Genomic DNA, 17,413 nt, shown 5'->3' on the forward strand with positions numbered 1-17,413 from the left:
ACCCATTGTCAGATTTTCGACATGTACACAAGATGAGAAGAATGCAGAAACTGCTTCTCTTCCTGACATGACCTGGAAACAAGTTTTGTTAGCGCTTACTGGTGTCACCAAGTCATGTATCGTGTGGACATTCTCAACTCTGGCATGACAAGAAGTATGATTATGGAAACATGAATGATAAATGACTTTATCCTGTCCAGGTAGACACATTACCTTGGAAACAAAATTTAAGCATGACGAAATGTCTAATTGTTCAGTGTTTGTACCATCAAATGCAAAATCTGTGTACTGTAATTGATAATATAACAATTGTGTAGGACTGACAGGAATTCCCAGAACACCTATAGGAACCAGGGTTTCTTCTCTTCCTGACACTGGAATCAATGATGTTCCTACACAAATGTTCTGTTCACATCCTAACCACTTATTTACCCACAAATCTGTATGGTTTAACGCAAAGTTATATTCTATGGGCAAATTTCTTATTAGCCCTAAAGGGGTAATTCCACTTTGTAAGGCTTGTGCAATCATTTTCAGATTGGTGGAATATTCAATCTGAATTTCTAGACATGTTTTGGCCACTTGAGATTCCTGTTCACTTTCCATTAAAGCTAAAGTAGCATCTTGAAGATGTGATACAGAAGATCCCAATACAGTAGCAGTGTTCAAAACCATCTTTTCATGGACTTGATTCAAGCTTTTCTGAATCTTTACCCCTTTTCCTCCAATATACCCAATATTTTCCAGATCTGATTTAAGTGTATGAATGTCCATAGTGTTAATTAAACTTCCTACTGTTCCTAATCCCCCCAAAATACCTTCAAACACTCCCCTCTTACTCCTAACCTGTGTTGAAGTTCTTTTCCCAAACCATTGTTCTATTCCCATCTCCATGTTAGTGAGATGTGGTTGACACTGGGGATATCTAGAAGAGATTTTCCAGTTAGACATGTTAAAGGTCCATACCATGGTCAGAAACACTCCATCTCGTAACAGAGGTTTAGTTTGGAACTGATTGATCTGAAAAGGAGTAGATGGTTGAAATCTTGTCTGTGTGCATACTTTATCTACTGCTGACCATATATTTACCTTTACATCTCTACATTGTTTGTAGTTATATTTCGTTAAAATGCAACATTGATAAAGTCCAGAATCCTTAGGAGATGGATTATCTACAGAAAAAATAAAATCCTTATTTAACCATCTCACGTTACCGGATTGACCTCTGTGTATAACATTTGTTGGACCATTTGAAAAACTTCCCAAAAATGATTTATCTTTGGTCCATATTAACAAAGATTCTGAAGGTAGCTCTAACCTCGTGCTGCATTTTAGTAATAAAGGAGACATATTTTCTTGACTATATACTGCTTGTGGTGTAACCCTTACTTCTGGAGCTATAGTATTTGAAACTGTAAAAACTACAGATACCTGTACTTATACTGGTTCTCTGGTTATCTGAAAATTCCATGTTTTTACCCAATCCTCGTCTCCTTCTGTAATAGAAAGAAATACAGGATCTAAAACTTTCCCAAATAGTTGTGTCCTTAACCAAGCATCTGTTTTGGATGTTTCAACTTTCCCTTTTGCGATCATATCATTTGTAATGTCGCCTGACCACACAGCTTTCTCTTCACCTCTTATCTCTATATTCCAGAATAACACATCTGTAGGACTACATTCCCATGTGCCTGTCTTATTATTGTGTATATAATCTCCTTGTAACTGTGTAAACTTCGTCTTAGGTCCTGTGGCTGCGTGTAATATTATGTCAGTGTCATGTATGAAGTGTAGCTCAAAACAGCATTTTGCACCAAAACCCATGCAAATGTTTCCAGTAATATCTACTGAATCGTCCGGTATGTCCTCATCTATTAAGCTTTGTAGATTCGTTCCTCTTGGTTTCCTTGGATGTAAAGTTCCTTTGAAAAGTTCCTTCACTTCACTAGTATTTGTTCCATGGTGTGAAATATCTTCAGCGTAGATCACAGTTGAAACAGTACAAAACAGCAGAAATGTGATTCCCATCAGGTAGTAGCTTTTCCTGGGAAATTTCTTTTTCTCCTGAAGGATTGGTGTTGAATCCCTTCCATCAAGGACGTGGAGTTTCGTATTCCAGTTCTTATTGGAATCCATTTCTTCCTAAAAGAAATGCAGTATCATTATTTTGCAATATACAGTTTGCATTGATCAACATGTACCCACAATTTTTGTTGTCTGCGGGTATTTTTAACCACCTTAGATGCTCGTTGCACAAGTATCATCACTTGTCCCATGGTTTCGATAATTTCAAAGGGACCTTCCCAATTACTTTCCCAAGGTCCATTCTTCCTGAAAGTTTTAATCATCACTAGAGCCCCTTTCTTGAATTTGGATACATATGGTGGCTCCATTCTCTGCATTCTTGATGCAGCATGTGGAAGAATCGTTTTCAAATTTTCCTGTAACAATTGCAACCATTTGGACCTTACAACAGCATCTTTTTGTGGTGTAGACAAAAATGGTTCATGAGGAAAAATCAATGGCATTTTTCTTCCTGTCATCAGTTCAAAAGGAGTAAACTGAGTTGTGGCAGAGGTTGTTCCTCTTACACTCAACAGTACAAAAGGTACTGCATCAACCCAAGTATTGCCTTTGTCCAATAACATCTTGGCAATTCTGGATTTTATTGTTCTATTCATCCTTTCCACAATACCAGCAGACTGTGGATGGTAGGGTACATGAAACTGTTGTCGTACCCCTAGAATAGCACAAACGGCTTGCATGATTTTTCCTGTAAAGTGACTTCCTCGATCAGAGGTGATCATTCTTGGGATCCCCCAAGTACAAAAGACATGATTAACTAATGCTCTAGCTGTAGACAAAGCATCATCTTTCCTGACAGGTAAAATTTCAACCCACTTAGAAAAAACATCTACCACAACCAATGCATACCTGAGACCATTTTTACCTGATGGTAACGGTCCAATGTAGTCGATTTGTAACGTAGACCATGGACCATCTACAGGTGCGATTCGGAGTAGTGGCGGTTTCTGTCCTTTTGGTCTTGGATTAATTTGGGCACAAATGAGACATGATTGAACAACACTTTGCACTGTCTCTTCCATCTTTTCCCAGTAAAATTTCTCTCTGAGAATGCCTAACAATTTTTGTTGGCCCAAATGACCCAAACTTTCATGATTGTATTTTGTGAACTCAACCTGTAGATGTCTTGGGACAACAGGACGCAACTCCCCGTTTAAGTCATGACACAAAACCCCGTTTTCACAAACAAAGGGAGGTTTTGGATCAACCCGGGAAGCAACAAGAGATGAGTCTTTTTCTTGTTCTTCCGCAAAAGAAGGGATATGCGTGTCTGTTCTTTGAACTGCTGAAACCTCGAGAGGTTCAGGTTCAAACACCTCTTCTCCTGTCAGGGCTGCCTCTTTGGCTAGCATATCTGCGGTTGCATTTCCAACAGATAATTCATCATCAGATTTTTTATGGGCCGGAACCTTGACAATAGCAAAACCATTAGGGTTTTTTGATGCTATCCTGAAAATTGTCTTCAGTGTGTCACTGTGAACAAGAGTCTTATTAGATGAATCTACATAGCCTCTTTTTTCCCAAACTGACAAGTAATCTGTCAGTGATCTTACAACATAAGAGCTATCACTGTAGATCACAATGGGACACTGATCATCTGCTTCATTCAGCTGTAGTACCATTTTTACTGCTTCTAGCTCTGCTCTTTGAGCTGAAAAATGACTCGGTAATTTGTGCTTCACAACCTGTCCTCTTTTGGGATAAAAAATGGCATATCCTGAATAATAGTGCCCATCTGAATAGAATCTGGAACCATCTACAAAAATTGGTTCGTCTGTTACCTCTGCTTTCCGTCTGAAAAGTGATGGACTTGGATCCTGAAAAGACTGTAAACAATCATGAGTTTGTCCTTCATATTGCATCAGCTGAGGAAGAACATATTTGGCCTTGTAATCTACCACAATTTGTTTGGGAGACAATGACAATAACCAATGAGCAAATCTCTGATGTGACACACCTGGGATATTATTCTCAAAGAGAAGTTTTAGTGTAGAATGAGGAGTTTGCAAAATGATTTTGTTGAACCCGACAATATGTTCGGTTGCTTTGACTGCAAAGTACACACCTACCAAGTGTCTTGCACAGGTCTCAAAACCTTTTTCAACAGGTGAGAGAAGTTTTGAAAAATAGCCCAAAATTCTCCACTCTTCTCCCTGTAATTGCAGTAATACAGCAGAAACAGATGTTCCCGATGTATGCACTTGCAAAGCAAATGGAGCCGAAGGATCTACTGTGGACAAAGCAGGTGCATTTTGTAAATTCATTTTCAATTGTTCAAATGAGGTTTGCTGTTCATCACCCCAAGGACCAAAGTAATCACTGTTTTCACCTTTCAAAAGATCATATAAAGATCTGGCCTTATCTGCAAAATTCTCAATGAAATCCCTTGAATAATTCATAAGACCTAAAAAATGTCTCAATGCCTTGTGTGATGTCGGAATTGGTAGGGAAGCAATTGCCTCAATTCTTTCCTGCAGTGGCTGCCTTTTTCCTGGACTCAACAGCACCCCTAAAAATCTGACCTCAGTCTGCATCAATTTGACCTTTTTGGTGTTCAATTTCAACCCTGCATCATGCAGTAACTCAAACAATTCTGTCAGAAGAGAAACATGTGTCTCTTTATCCTCTGTAGACAATAAAATATCATCCACATATTGCAGAATGCAATCAGGCCTCGAAAATCTGGATAATACCTTTGCCAATGCCTGATGAAAAACACTAGGTGACAAATGTGCTCCTTGAGGTAACCTGCAAAACAGATATTGCTCGTCCAAGAAAGTAAATGCAAACTTATACTGACAACTCTTTTCAAGAGGTATACTGAAAAAACCATTGCTAATGTCCAGTACAGAGAAGTATTTGGCCTTTGCATTTAACCTTGCCATCATGTCATGAGTATCTGCCACAATTGGTGCGACATTGGGTGTATGCTTATTGAACATCCGTAAATCCAATATCATTCGATAAGAACCATCAGATTTCAAAACACACCACAAAGGATTGTTACTTACAGAATTAGCCTTTCGGATAACACCTTGATCTAACAATTCCTGTATGATCTTTGACATAGAGTCAATTGATTCTGGAGGCAATTTATACTGACGCTGTGGCGGGGGATCACGCCCCTCCACATTCACGATAACGTCTTTCATTGTTCCAACCTGATTCCTGAACTGAGCCCAAAGAGAAGGAAAAAGCTGTACAATTTCTGTCAATACCTTGTCATCATTAGTGTCAGGCCACAAATGGTCAGATGACACCACATCATTCAAGCAAATACTTCCAACATGGCTATAATCATTAGGATCAATGACTACCGGTTTACAACCATTGGAATCTTTCCAGATCACTTGATTTCCTAGGTCAACTACCCATCCGAATTTCTGCATAAAATCTGTGCCAAGTATATTTTCAGAATCACGACAATACCAGATGTCAATTTCTGTTTTGAAAGAACTAGGTATTTCCAAAATCACATTGGGAACTAAGGTTGCTTTAGTTCCACCTTTTCCACTGAAACCGACAATTGTACAAACTGGTGAATCTGGGTTTAGCTTCAAATCAAGGTTTGTAACACTTAACTGAGCTCCTTTGTCAATGAGGAATACAGCATTCTGTCCTGCTAAACTTCCTTTGATAAATGGTCTTCCACAGTCATCCAATGTAACTCGAGTCACAAATTCCAATGGATGTGGTTCAGGAATAGTCTGTGATTGTCAGAAAGATGAAGGAGATGTGAGAAGACCTGTGTCCTTTTTAAAAGACCTTGGAATTCTATCCCTTGACTCTGTTTCCTTCACTGTCATTTCTCTGATCTGTCTGATTAATGGTGCATATGGTGACTGTGTTTGTCTGTTGGCAGTATGAGCAGGTGCAGATAATTGTAATGCAGGTGCGGAAGGTGTGGTGTATGATTTTGGCATGAGTCCGTTTTCCCTTCCAAGCTTACCTGTTCCTTGTGTACCCATCTCTGATTCTGCTCTCAAAAATTTCCTGCACTGCCACTTCAAGTGTCCAGGTATACCACAAAAATAACAATGGATATTGTTCCTTTGTGTAGTATTTTTACCTCTATGCTCAATGTAATCCCTGCTCTTGGAGATTACTGTGGCTCTAGGTTTCAGCTGACTGTCTTTCTTCTCATGAACTACCGCTATTTTAGCCTTGACCTGATTTTGTTTCATGGATCTCCTTATTCTGTCAATAAAAACTGTTGCTTCTTGCAATGATGGCTGAGTGTTAGCCAATTGCACTGAGGCAGGATCTAAGTACTTGAACTTCTTTACAAAAAATTTGATCATGGATGCTGGCTCTTCGTGAGGCCTGAGATCCATTACCATCCTATAGGCCTGTTCAAACTTTACCAAAAAAGAGAATGGGTCTTCAGAAATATTTGTTTGTAAACTCCCTAAAATATCAACTGTAGGCATGTCTTCTCCAGTTGTAAACAATACTAATTGTCTAAGTCTGTCTTCTTTTGTACTATGTGCCATTTCATTCTCATCATTTAATCTGGGTGTGATCTGTAATCTTTTTCCCATATGTGAAGGTAACCAAACTTTGAATATTTTATTCTTTTGCTCATCATTCAGATTGTATTTGTCTGTGTTTGATTCAAAAGTGTCCGCATTATAAAAGGCATCCATCTTATCATTGTAATTTGGAATGTCTTTTACAATTTTCATTAGCTGATCGTGTATTTTCAGATTAATGCGTGCTGCTCTGTCATGTAATTTTTTCCGTTGTAATTCTACTGCCTCTAATTCCTCTACTTGAAGCATCTGGATTTTGCATATTTGGTACAAATGAAGAGGCAGCAACACTGTCCTCCTGTTTACCTGTTGATCTTGTGTTAACAGAAACCCTCTTTATATCTTGTCGTAATTTAGACAATAACTCTGTCCTGGTATCTATTTGATCTTCCAATTGTTCTATATGCTCTGACAAAATCAAACAATTTGGACAATCAAAGTAATCCCCGTCAGACTCTTGTGTGTCACCTGGTGTGTCAGTGTGATTAATGTCTTGTGTGACAATGCATGTTTTATAGGTGTTAGGTTCAGTTTTCTCAAAGACTAGGCTATTATACACATGAACTAGCTGCATAACATTCTGAAGTTTCCTTTGTAATTTTCTAACTGAGAAAAACCTTTTGTCAATTTTAACATTTTCTGCCTCACATTGATTATACAAACTAGACCATAATTGGGCATCCGTATGATTATGAACAAACTTGAAATCTATGTTACTTTTCTTAGCATAATCATGTATAAAATCCATTATATTTTTTCTCACCTATTGAGAGTCTTTCCCGTCAATGGATGGTCCTCTGTGTCCTTATGCAATCCTCAGATCTCCGTCTGGATGAGACGCATGCAGCTCTTTACGATCCTCACCCGTCGTCTTCAGGTTCAGTGTGATTTTTGTGCCGTGAAATAGTGGAATTCCTGAGGAGGCTTGTACAACAGGTGGTTTTTTAGCAGAGTTCGTGCTCCCCCCTTGTACAATCGAGGAAGGAATGCCAGCCAAAATTAGCACAAAAGATCAGTCTGGCTAAGGCTCGCCAAAATGTAGAAAAATATATATATATATCTTCTTGCACGGTTGAGAATCAAAAAGTAAAAGCAATGTTGAGGATAAAATAAATCTTGTTTTTAATTGTTCATTCAAAAAATGATTACAAAAATGAAGAAAAGTAAGTTCATGACATGCAGTAATTATTTGAAGAGAAAACGAGCATTGTTCTTACATATAGTCTTGAACAGCTGTGTTGTCCGGGTGTTCGAGAGTCTCAAGGGATATGAGATCTCCTGAACAAGAGTTAGACCGGCTTTATATACTATTCTGACCTATAAATTATAACCACATATGGTGGCTTGCCACTATGTTCAGAAGTTCTTCCATATTAAGTGAACCGTAGTTATTTTAACAATATGTATACAGTTATTTATGCATTACCTTAGTCTGAGATATTTAAGCCTAAAGTCTGAGATCTTTAGAACCATTCATTATCTCTAAATAGTCACATTTTGACAGCTTTGACTATTTTGACCTATACATTTGACAAGAGAGACAGCTGTGTGAGCCAAGGAATCCAGAATAGCTCAGTCACACTCTAACCAGAGCCTCTGCTAGCTGGACTAGACTCTGTATATTTTTTATTATAGAAATACTGATATTTTACAGCGCCTCAGCCGGTAGCTCCGCCTACCGGCGCATGACGCTACATGCGCCCTGCGTCCCCTATCTTTATCACTGGGGGCGCAGGACGTGCGCAGTATGCATTTGGCGGCGCATGCGTCCTTTTCACAGTGCGCCGACCTGCGCCAAACGCAACCTGCTGCAGTTTGGTTGCGCCGGCGCACAGTCAAAAAGGCGCATGCGCCGCCAAGCGCATACTGCGCACGGCCTGCGCCCCCAGTGATAAAGATAGGGGACGCAGGGCGCATGCAGCGTCATGCGCCGGTAGGCGGAGCTACTGACGGAGGCGCGGCAGGGGGCGGGGCTTAGCGGCGGCCGTGCGCAGGCCGTCGCTGCGCTCAAAAACGCTAGTGTGAAACTAGCCTAAACTGAAACTCCACTTACCCACTTCCTGTCTATAACCTTCCAGTCACAAGATTTCCTTTCTTAAAGAGACAGGTCAAATCATTATACATTACACATATTACAGTGCTAAAGGCATGAATTATATTATACAGTGGGGGGAAAAAGTATTTAGTCAGCCACCAATTGTGCAAGTTCTCCCACTTAAAAAGATGAGAGGCCTGTAATTGACATCATAGGTAGACCACAACTATGAGAGTCAAAATGAGAAAACAAATCCAGAAAATCATCTTGTCTTGTTTGGCAAGATTTATTTTGAAAATTATGGTGGAAAATAAATATTTGGTCACCTAAAAACATGCAAAATTTCTGGCTCTCACAGACCTGTAACTTCTTCTTTAAGAAGCTCCTCTGTTCTCACTCATTACCTGAAGTAATGGCATCTGTTTGAACTTGTATATACTTGTGCATAAAAGACACCTGTCCACAGCCTCAGTCACACTCCAAACTCCACTATGGTGAAGACCAAAGCGCTGTCAAAGGACAACAGAAACAAAATTGCAGCCCTGTACCAGGCTGGGAAGACTGAATCTGCAATAGGCTAGCAGCTTGGTGTGATCAAATCAACTGTGTGAGCAATAGTAAAAAAAATGGAAGACATACAAGACCACTGATAATCTCCCTTGATCTGGGTCTCCATGCCAGATCTCACCTCGTGGGGTCAAAATGATCACACGAACGGTGAGCAAAAATCCCAGAACCACACGGGGGGACCTAGTGAATGACCTGGAACCACCGTAACAAAGGCTACCATCTGTAACATACTACGCCGCCAGGCACTCAGATCCTGCAGTGCCAGACATGTCCCCCTGCTTAAGCCAGTACATGTCCGGAAGCATCTGAAGTTTGCTAGAGAGCATTTGGATTATCCAAAAGAGTATTGGGAGAATGTCATGTGGTCTGATGAAACCAAAGTAGAACTGTTTTGTAGAAACAAAACTCATTGTGTTTGGAGGAGTCAGAATGCTGAGTTGCATCCAAAGAACACCATACGTACTGTGAAGCATGGGGGTGGCAACATCATGCTTTGGGGCTGTTTCTCTGCAAAGGGGCCAGGACAACTGATCCGGGTACATGAAAGAATGAATGGGGCCATGTATCGTGAGATTTTGAGTGCAAACCTCCTTCCATCAGCAAGGGCATTGAAGATGAAACGTGGCTGGGTCTTTCAACATGACAATGATCCAAAGCACACCGCCAGGGCAACAAAGGAGTGGCTTCGTAAGAAGCATTTCAAGGTCCTGGAGTGGCCTAGCCAGTCTCCAGATCTCAACCCCATAGAAAACCTTTGCAGGGATTTGAAAGTCTGTATTGCCCAGCGACAGGCCCAAAACATCACTGCTCTAGAGGAGATCTGCATGGAGTGTGCAACAGTGTATGCCAACCTTGTGAAGACTTACAGAAAACATTTGATGTTATGATGAGTCACCGAAGGAGGAAATAACAAGATACTAGCTAAGTCCAGAAAAACCAGAGAGGTTGGCAGCTATCGGATTGCAGACCCCTGAACCTATCCACAACAACTAGCAGTAGCCGTGGGGGGTTCCTACGGTGCCCTAGACCCCTCGATCACAGCCAGAGAACTACATAGCCTAAAGACAGAAAGGGGAAAAACTAAACTGCCCCAGAGCAGACCCCAAAGCAATAGGCAGCCCCCAACATATAATGACGGTGAAGCAAGATGAAAACACTAACACAGATAGAAAGATAGGTTGAGCAAATGATGGGGCCCAAGCTAACTAAAATAGGACAGGATAGGAAAGCTGCTGTCTGCCAGCCGCAAAAACCCTATCCAAAATGTGCCAACCGACTGATAGGAAAAACAGGCCCTGAAGTCGCTAGGCTTCAAAAGACTAATTCAGCACTCAGGTATATTCTGAAGACAGAGCAAAAGATCAACAGATCAGAGACAAAAATGGAATTCAGCTCACCCCCGGCCGGGGATGGCAGAACTCCCAAAAAACAAGGCAAAACAAAAACAAAACTGAAGTGTACAAAGCAGAGCAGAAAAACTTAGCTTTGAGAAGCAGGAATCAGACTGGTCTCCAAGAATCCAGCATGATCACCAGCAAGGCAGAAGGGCGTCGGCTGCCTTATATTCAGTCCTCAATTCCAGCCACCCAAGTCATCATCTAGCTGCCCAGGTGTTTGGTAATCAGCCTCACTACCTTCCTTCACCAGAGGAGGGAGTTCATCAGACCTCAACGGTGAAGGGAAAAATGAACTCACAACAATTTGACCTCTGTCATTGCCAACAAAGGATATATAACAAAATATTGAGATAAACTTTTGTTAATGACCAAATACTTATTTTCCACCATAATTTACAAAATAAATCTTGCCAAATCAGACAAGGTGATTTTCTGAATTTGTTTTCTCATTTTGTCTCTCATAGTTGTGGTCTACCTATTGTTAGGAACGGCGGATCGCACTAAATAAATAAATAATAAAGTGCGTTCTCCGCTCGGGGTCCACCATGCAGAAGGTGTTAACACTGCTGCTAAATAATGGCAGACACGCTATGAGGTGGTATATTGCATGCGGGTTAGACGTCACCCGGTGTGCGCTGGGCATACTCTGTTAGCTTCACACAGACGCCTAAGACAATAACATAAATGTGCAGCCTGTTGAACTCACAGGTCTCATAGAAGTGCACGCATGGTATATGGTCACAGGAGCTGGGCCCTAGGCAGAGGGTCAGAGTCCGTCTAGACATACCGTGCGTGCGTCGTCGCAACTGCAGACGCCAAGAGGAGCTGCAGACTGCAGCGCGGCGATAGACACTGCCGCTAATCAACAGTGCCCGATAGCAGGTGCACTGTCGGACGCTAGCACTGTGGAGGATGCTGATGTGGCTTGTAGCTTGCCACTGGCTGGCGCAGACTCTAAAGCTAAGTCCCTATACACACTCGTAATATCAGAGGAAGGGGATCTTAATGAGTCATTCGCAGGTTCATGCAACCATCCATCATTCACACAGTAGCAACTAGAAACTATACTAGCGCATGGCCGAGCGGCCACGCGGACCTTTTATAGCCGTGCGCTTCCGGGAACTTCCAGATCTCTGAGATGGACCAATGAGATCAGGAGAAGGACCTGAGCATGTGACTCCCGATCTCCAATGGGAGATCGTCTTGTGAGCATGCCCAGTAGCGCGATGAGAGGACTTAGCCTCTGGAGCGTTTTGCTGCAGAGCAGCCTGCATTGCTATTGCTGATCCAAAGGTGGCAGCAACAGCCAGACCCACAGAACAGGTCTGGGCAGAGTGTCTGAGATGCTGAGACTGCTGAACAATCTCCTCTGCAGTCGATAGACAATGAGAGACCGCAGAACGTGAGGCTCTGGATTCCTGCTGAGCTGCTGCAGGAACCCGACGCCTAACACCTATGATGTCAATTACAGGCCTCTCTCATCTTTTTAAAGTGGGAGAACTTGCACAATTGGTGGCTGACTAATACTTTTTTCCCCACTGTATTTTAGAGAGCAGCATGACCATATAAATAGTTTATAGGGTTGTGGGGCTGGATCATTCAGAGCAGATTTTCATTAACTAATATAAAAAAAACTCTCCAATTTTTTGTTTCAATATTTGTCAAGATGTTGTTAGTGCCTATCATCTCCGTTTCCATTTTGGTCACTAGGTGGTGTCACATCTTTGCTATGTGGGACTCAGGGCAGTGACGCAGCAGTTCTGTTTAATTTCTGGGACATTTGGTGCTGCTTAGTTAGGGAGCTTTGAGGTTCATTACTGGATGTTTAGAAGTAGAAGACAGTCTTGGCCAAGGTTCACATAGTTAAACTCCTGAGCCTCTGACTCTCATTGCCAAAATTTATTTACTCTATTTCAGTCCTCTGCTTTAGCACCTGCTTTGCATGTTTGTATTCCTGGTGTCAGCCAGATCCTGACCATTCTTTTGCCTTCTAGTTTTGTACCTTTACTGCCATCCTCATTCTATCCCGGCCACCTAACCATTCCTACCTGCCAGCACCGTGGGCCAGCATCTGACTCCATTGCCCCAACCTAGAGGTCCCTATGTAAGTCCAAAATTCTGTACAGAGCGGCTTGCGCTAAGCCTATCCATAGTAGTCTTATTTTGAGCTGCCAGGCAACCACTGACAGAGCTTCATAACAGAGGTCTGCTTACTGTTAGAAAATCGAAACAATCCTAAACAGTCTGGAATCTAATCTGATACAATGTAGCAAGGTATTAAAAAAGGAAAGATTTCTACTGCTCTTATATTTAGCTCACAAAGGGTTGTTTAAGGGTTCTTTGAGAAGTAATGCAACACATCCGCTATCAACTGTTTCAGGCTGCAATCCATCCTATGCACTTACTAGGACAGTTTTCAGTTTAAAGAAACACTGCACAAGACAGGAAAGATGTATATCTTTGTACCGTGTTAGCAAGTAAATAGAAAAATATTCAGAATTGAGAGTCCTCAGTGGTTGATACCTTTTAAGGGCTAAGGCTGGAGTCACACACAACGATTAAAAAAACGGTCCGAAATCGCACAAAGGTATCTTAACCATTGATCCGTTTTTGATCGCATGTAAGGATCCTTTTGACATCCGTCTTGCGAGACTTTCTCGCAGGATAGCTAAATGGACATCTAATGGAGCCCAATGACAGGTTTCCCCACAATTTAATACAACAAATGAACCCCTACAACTCCAAAATTTGACCCACAAGCCCTCATATAATTAATTAATAGTGATAGACATAAAAAAAAAATGAAATGAAATGGTTAACTATATGTAAACCATGTGTCATTTCATGTCGGGCAGGAGAATGTTATACAAAATATATATATATATTTATTTAATGTGTCTAGATCTATTAATTCGTTTCTTTATTTAACCGGACACTGATTTTACTGTATTTTGGAAAAAAAAATGCCGGCTTTTGGTGCGATTTTATCGCAACTCACACATCGGGTCCGTTTGCAATCCAATTTTTTACGCCCCCATAGACTTAAATTGTTGAATCCAATCCAAAAATCATTGACAATCGCAGCATGCTGCGATTTTTCTCGGTCCGAGGATCGGATCCGATCAAAAATCGCATGATGTGAGCTGCCCCATAGAATTACATTGGGACGAATGCAATGCTATTTTTTATCGCATTGCATTCGTCCGTTTTAATCGCCAGTGTGACCCCGGCCTAACTGAAAAGATGGTAACACATTGCAAGCTTTCGAGACTACTCAGGTCTCTTCATCAGGCATAGACTAATACAAAATCTGAAGAGTCACATATTTATGCACAATACAGCACAGAAAAAATGCAATAGATGAGACAAGTGACGTGAAGAACTATCATTATGGGAGAGGGAGAAACATAAATATTGGACCAGTTCATAGATAAGGAATCTGGAAGTTTTATTGACCAGTTCATAGGTAAGGAGTCTGGATGTTTTATTGTCCTCTGATTGGGGTCTCCTAATGTGTTGTGATGCCCCCACACGGTCTTAGGAGCAAAGTCCTTAATTGATGTAAATAGACATAAATCCATGCGACACATTCATTCCAGCATTGAGAGTGTCAAAGGTCGTCATAAATTTATATTCACACTCTTCTCTCTCTGAGATGTGAAGTTACCTTTCAATACCAGTAATTTCATATCCATGTTGCTGTGATCAGGTGTACAAAAATGTTTTGCCACATTCTTTTTTCTCTTATTGTGTGACAATGAGCATTCCTTCTTGTTCTAAGCTTTTGCCCTGTCTCCCCCACATACAGACCCCCTGTTGGACATTTAGTACAAATAATTAAGTACACCACATTAGATGTAATGCAGCTGAAAGTACCTGGGATCTTGTAGTCCTGATGTGAATTGGGGATCTTTATCTTGTCCGTGGTCATTATAGATGGACAGGTTTTACATTTTTTCTGGTTGCAAGGAAAGGTTCCTCCAGCTGTTGGAGAGGACAGGGAGCTTCTGACAATAATGCTTCTTAGGGTACCATTACACTTAGCGATGCACCAGCGATCCCGACAACGATATGGATCGCTGGTGCATCGCTAAGTGGTCGCTAGTGAGCTGCCACACAGGCAGATCTCACCAGTGACATCGCTGGGGTCGGGGGTCGCTACTTACCTGTCAGACGTGGCGATCCTGACGTCCTCCCGCCCGCGTCCACGCGTCGCTCATCGGCGCCACAGGAAGCGCCCGACGAGAAATGGTCCAGGACGTTCTCGCGCGATCAACGATAATCAGCGGGGGAGCGGTCGGAGGTAAGTATCAGACATAGCGATATCCCTAGCAATATCGCTATAACGTCACAAAATCGGTGACGTTACAGCGATATTGCTAGAGATATCACTATGTGGAACGGGGGCTTTAGATTTGGGGGCTGCCTAAAGCACAGTAGTGGGGGGTCTGGAAAAATGGATTGTAATCGGGCATCTTTTTGTAGTTTAAAGGTTGTAATTTCCATGCAGCTCCCCTTAGCACTTCCAGATTTGGGTTGTAGGTGACTACTAGAGGCACCCGGTTATTTTCTTCTTTATGTCAAGGTCCTGACAGTGCCAGCGTACAGCCTCCGCTAAGCAGGAACTCACCCGCACTGTAGGGACCCCTGGGGACAAGAACAACCGGAAAATAAAGATGCACAGGACCTGAATGTAGAAGTTTAGCAAGCCGGCACAGGACCTACGGTCATGTGAACGGTCATGTGACTGCAAGGGGGCGGGGCTAGCATCCTGCTTTCAAAGAAGGTAGAAAACTCAAAGTCGGGTAAAGGGGGGGACATGCACAGTACAGGCAAGCGAGGTACAGGAGGGATAAACAGACGGGAGGTCAGACAAAGCCAAAGGTCATACACAAGATATCAGTAAAGTACCAGGGATGAGACAGAACGGATAGTCAGGGCCAAGCAGAGATCAAAACCAAACAGACATAGAAGGTACCAGGCAGAATCCAAAGCAATATCCAGAGAACAGACCGAGTCATACACAGAGAATCATGCAACCAGAACACAGCAATAACACACTCAGGGGTCACCACACAATGCCAAGGGCAAAAGTATAACTGACGGGGAATGGGAGCTTCCTGAGGCTATAAGAAGCCTCCCCAGAACCAATGAGAGGCCACCATAATAGGTCCCAGGTGTGCAGGTGAGAGTCTGCACTGAGGTCAGAACATTAACCCCAGCAGTGCCGGTCACCCAGCACTGGTATCATGACATTACCCCCCTCTCAACGGGGGGGCCTCTGGACCCCCAGGCTTGCCTGGGTATCTAGCATGGAAAGCCCGAACCAGACGATCCGCATGCATCAACCGGGCCGGCACCCAGGACCTGTCCTCCAGCCCATACACCTTCCAATGAACTAGGTACTGTACTGACTGCCGTACCAACCTAGAATCTATGATGTGACCAATCTCATATTCCACATGTCCCTCAACCGAAACCGGAGGAGCAGCGGACTCGGATTCTCCCCGGACTGCTTCAAACGGTTTCAGTAGAGATCTATGGAAGATGTTAGGGATCTTGAAAGAGGGTGGAAGGCACAGCCTGTACGCTACTGGGTTGATTTTTTTCCACAATCTTGTACGGGCCAATGAATTTGGGGATCTCTCATACAATAATAGAAAGGGTCAAATGTAATCTCATATATATATATCCCCTAAAAATGATACTTTATTAGTTAAAAACCACAAGTGTGGTAAACACACCAACGAAAAAAGTGACAAGAAATAAACAAAAATAAAAAAGTGTTCAAACAGAGACCACTCTAAGGTGACACCTAGGAATCCCTGATGTGATCCTGAGCTTGAGTCTACCTGTCCGCGGAGGTTGGCACCCTAGGGGGGAACGTTGTGGTGCCCCCGCTCAACGATGACTATCCCTAGGGGCCCTAGTATACCCTACAGCCACTAGTGGTCACCTCTACCCGATAATAAAGGGAACCTCTATTGCTAGACAGAGACCAATCTGCTCTAAAGAGGGCCCTATGTCCCAAAGAAAGAGGTTAAAAATAGAGAACACACATGGCATCAGGTGGTATAAGATACTCATTTGCATAATGACGCCCCACATCCAATATCAACAGTTAGAGTTGAGCGAAACGGGTCGAAAAATTTCAAAAGTCGCCGACTTTTGGCAAAGTCTGGTTTCATGAAACGAAACCCGACCCTAGGATGAGGTCGGCCACGAGGTCGGCGACTTACGCGCCAAAGTCGCGTTTCAAAAGTTTGTTTTGCGCTCTTTTTCAGCCAATCAGGATCCACGGACACTGTGGGCAACGTGATGACATAGGCAGGGGTCACCACCATCTTTCAGAAGGGCATGCAAGTGATTGGCTTGCTTTGGTGGGCGTCACAGGGGGTATAAAAGGGCGTGCACGCCGACCGCCATCTTACTTCTGCCGATCTCAGTATAGGGAGAGGTTGCTGCTGATTCTGTAGGGAGAGCGTTAGGCAGGGAAGAAGACAAAAAAACTGCTTCTGCTGCTAGCGATTTGGCCTGCACAACACACCAGTCACTGTGTGTGCAGTGCAAGGGGAGGCTATATAGTGGTGTATCAGTGGTGTTGGTTGTTGGGCTGCCTTTTAAGGCTTCCTGACAGGCTGGCATTGCTGTTTACCCACTGCTCCGCAAACTGCTTTTTTAAAAGCAATCCAATCTCCCTTATCCTCTAGTCACTTTTGTCACAGCTGTGCCATCGAGCCTGTCACATAGCGCTCAGATATTCATTGGGCCTCACACAATCCAAAAGTGTCCAG

The 17,413-nt window shown here is 42.6% G+C and overlaps 2 protein-coding genes across 3 annotated transcripts in view; one reads left to right on the forward strand and one right to left on the reverse strand.

Annotated features, from left to right (window-relative positions):
• Positions 1–7,526, reverse strand: part of LOC141076906 (uncharacterized) — an 8,704-nt gene extending 1,178 nt beyond the window's left edge. Inside the window, exons 1-2 of the mRNA XM_073564142.1 lie at positions 7,381–7,526; positions 1–2,142 (exon numbers count right to left, since the gene is read on the reverse strand). The exon at positions 1–2,142 is cut by the window's left edge and continues 1,178 nt beyond it. Of these exons, the coding sequence (XP_073420243.1) occupies positions 1–1,350 (1,350 nt within the window). The 5' untranslated portion in view covers positions 1,351–2,142; positions 7,381–7,526. The remainder of the gene's footprint in view (positions 2,143–7,380) is intronic.
• LOC141076922 (arf-GAP with SH3 domain, ANK repeat and PH domain-containing protein 3-like) overlaps positions 1–17,413 on the forward strand; it is a 297,702-nt gene that overhangs the window by 222,686 nt on the left and 57,603 nt on the right. The gene's annotated exons all lie outside the window — the stretch shown is intronic.

Source organism: Dendrobates tinctorius, unplaced genomic scaffold (assembly GCF_039654945.1).
Source record: "Dendrobates tinctorius isolate UK_male_01 unplaced genomic scaffold, ASM3965494v1 ptg000015l, whole genome shotgun sequence".
Taxonomy (NCBI): domain Eukaryota; kingdom Metazoa; phylum Chordata; class Amphibia; order Anura; family Dendrobatidae; genus Dendrobates; species Dendrobates tinctorius.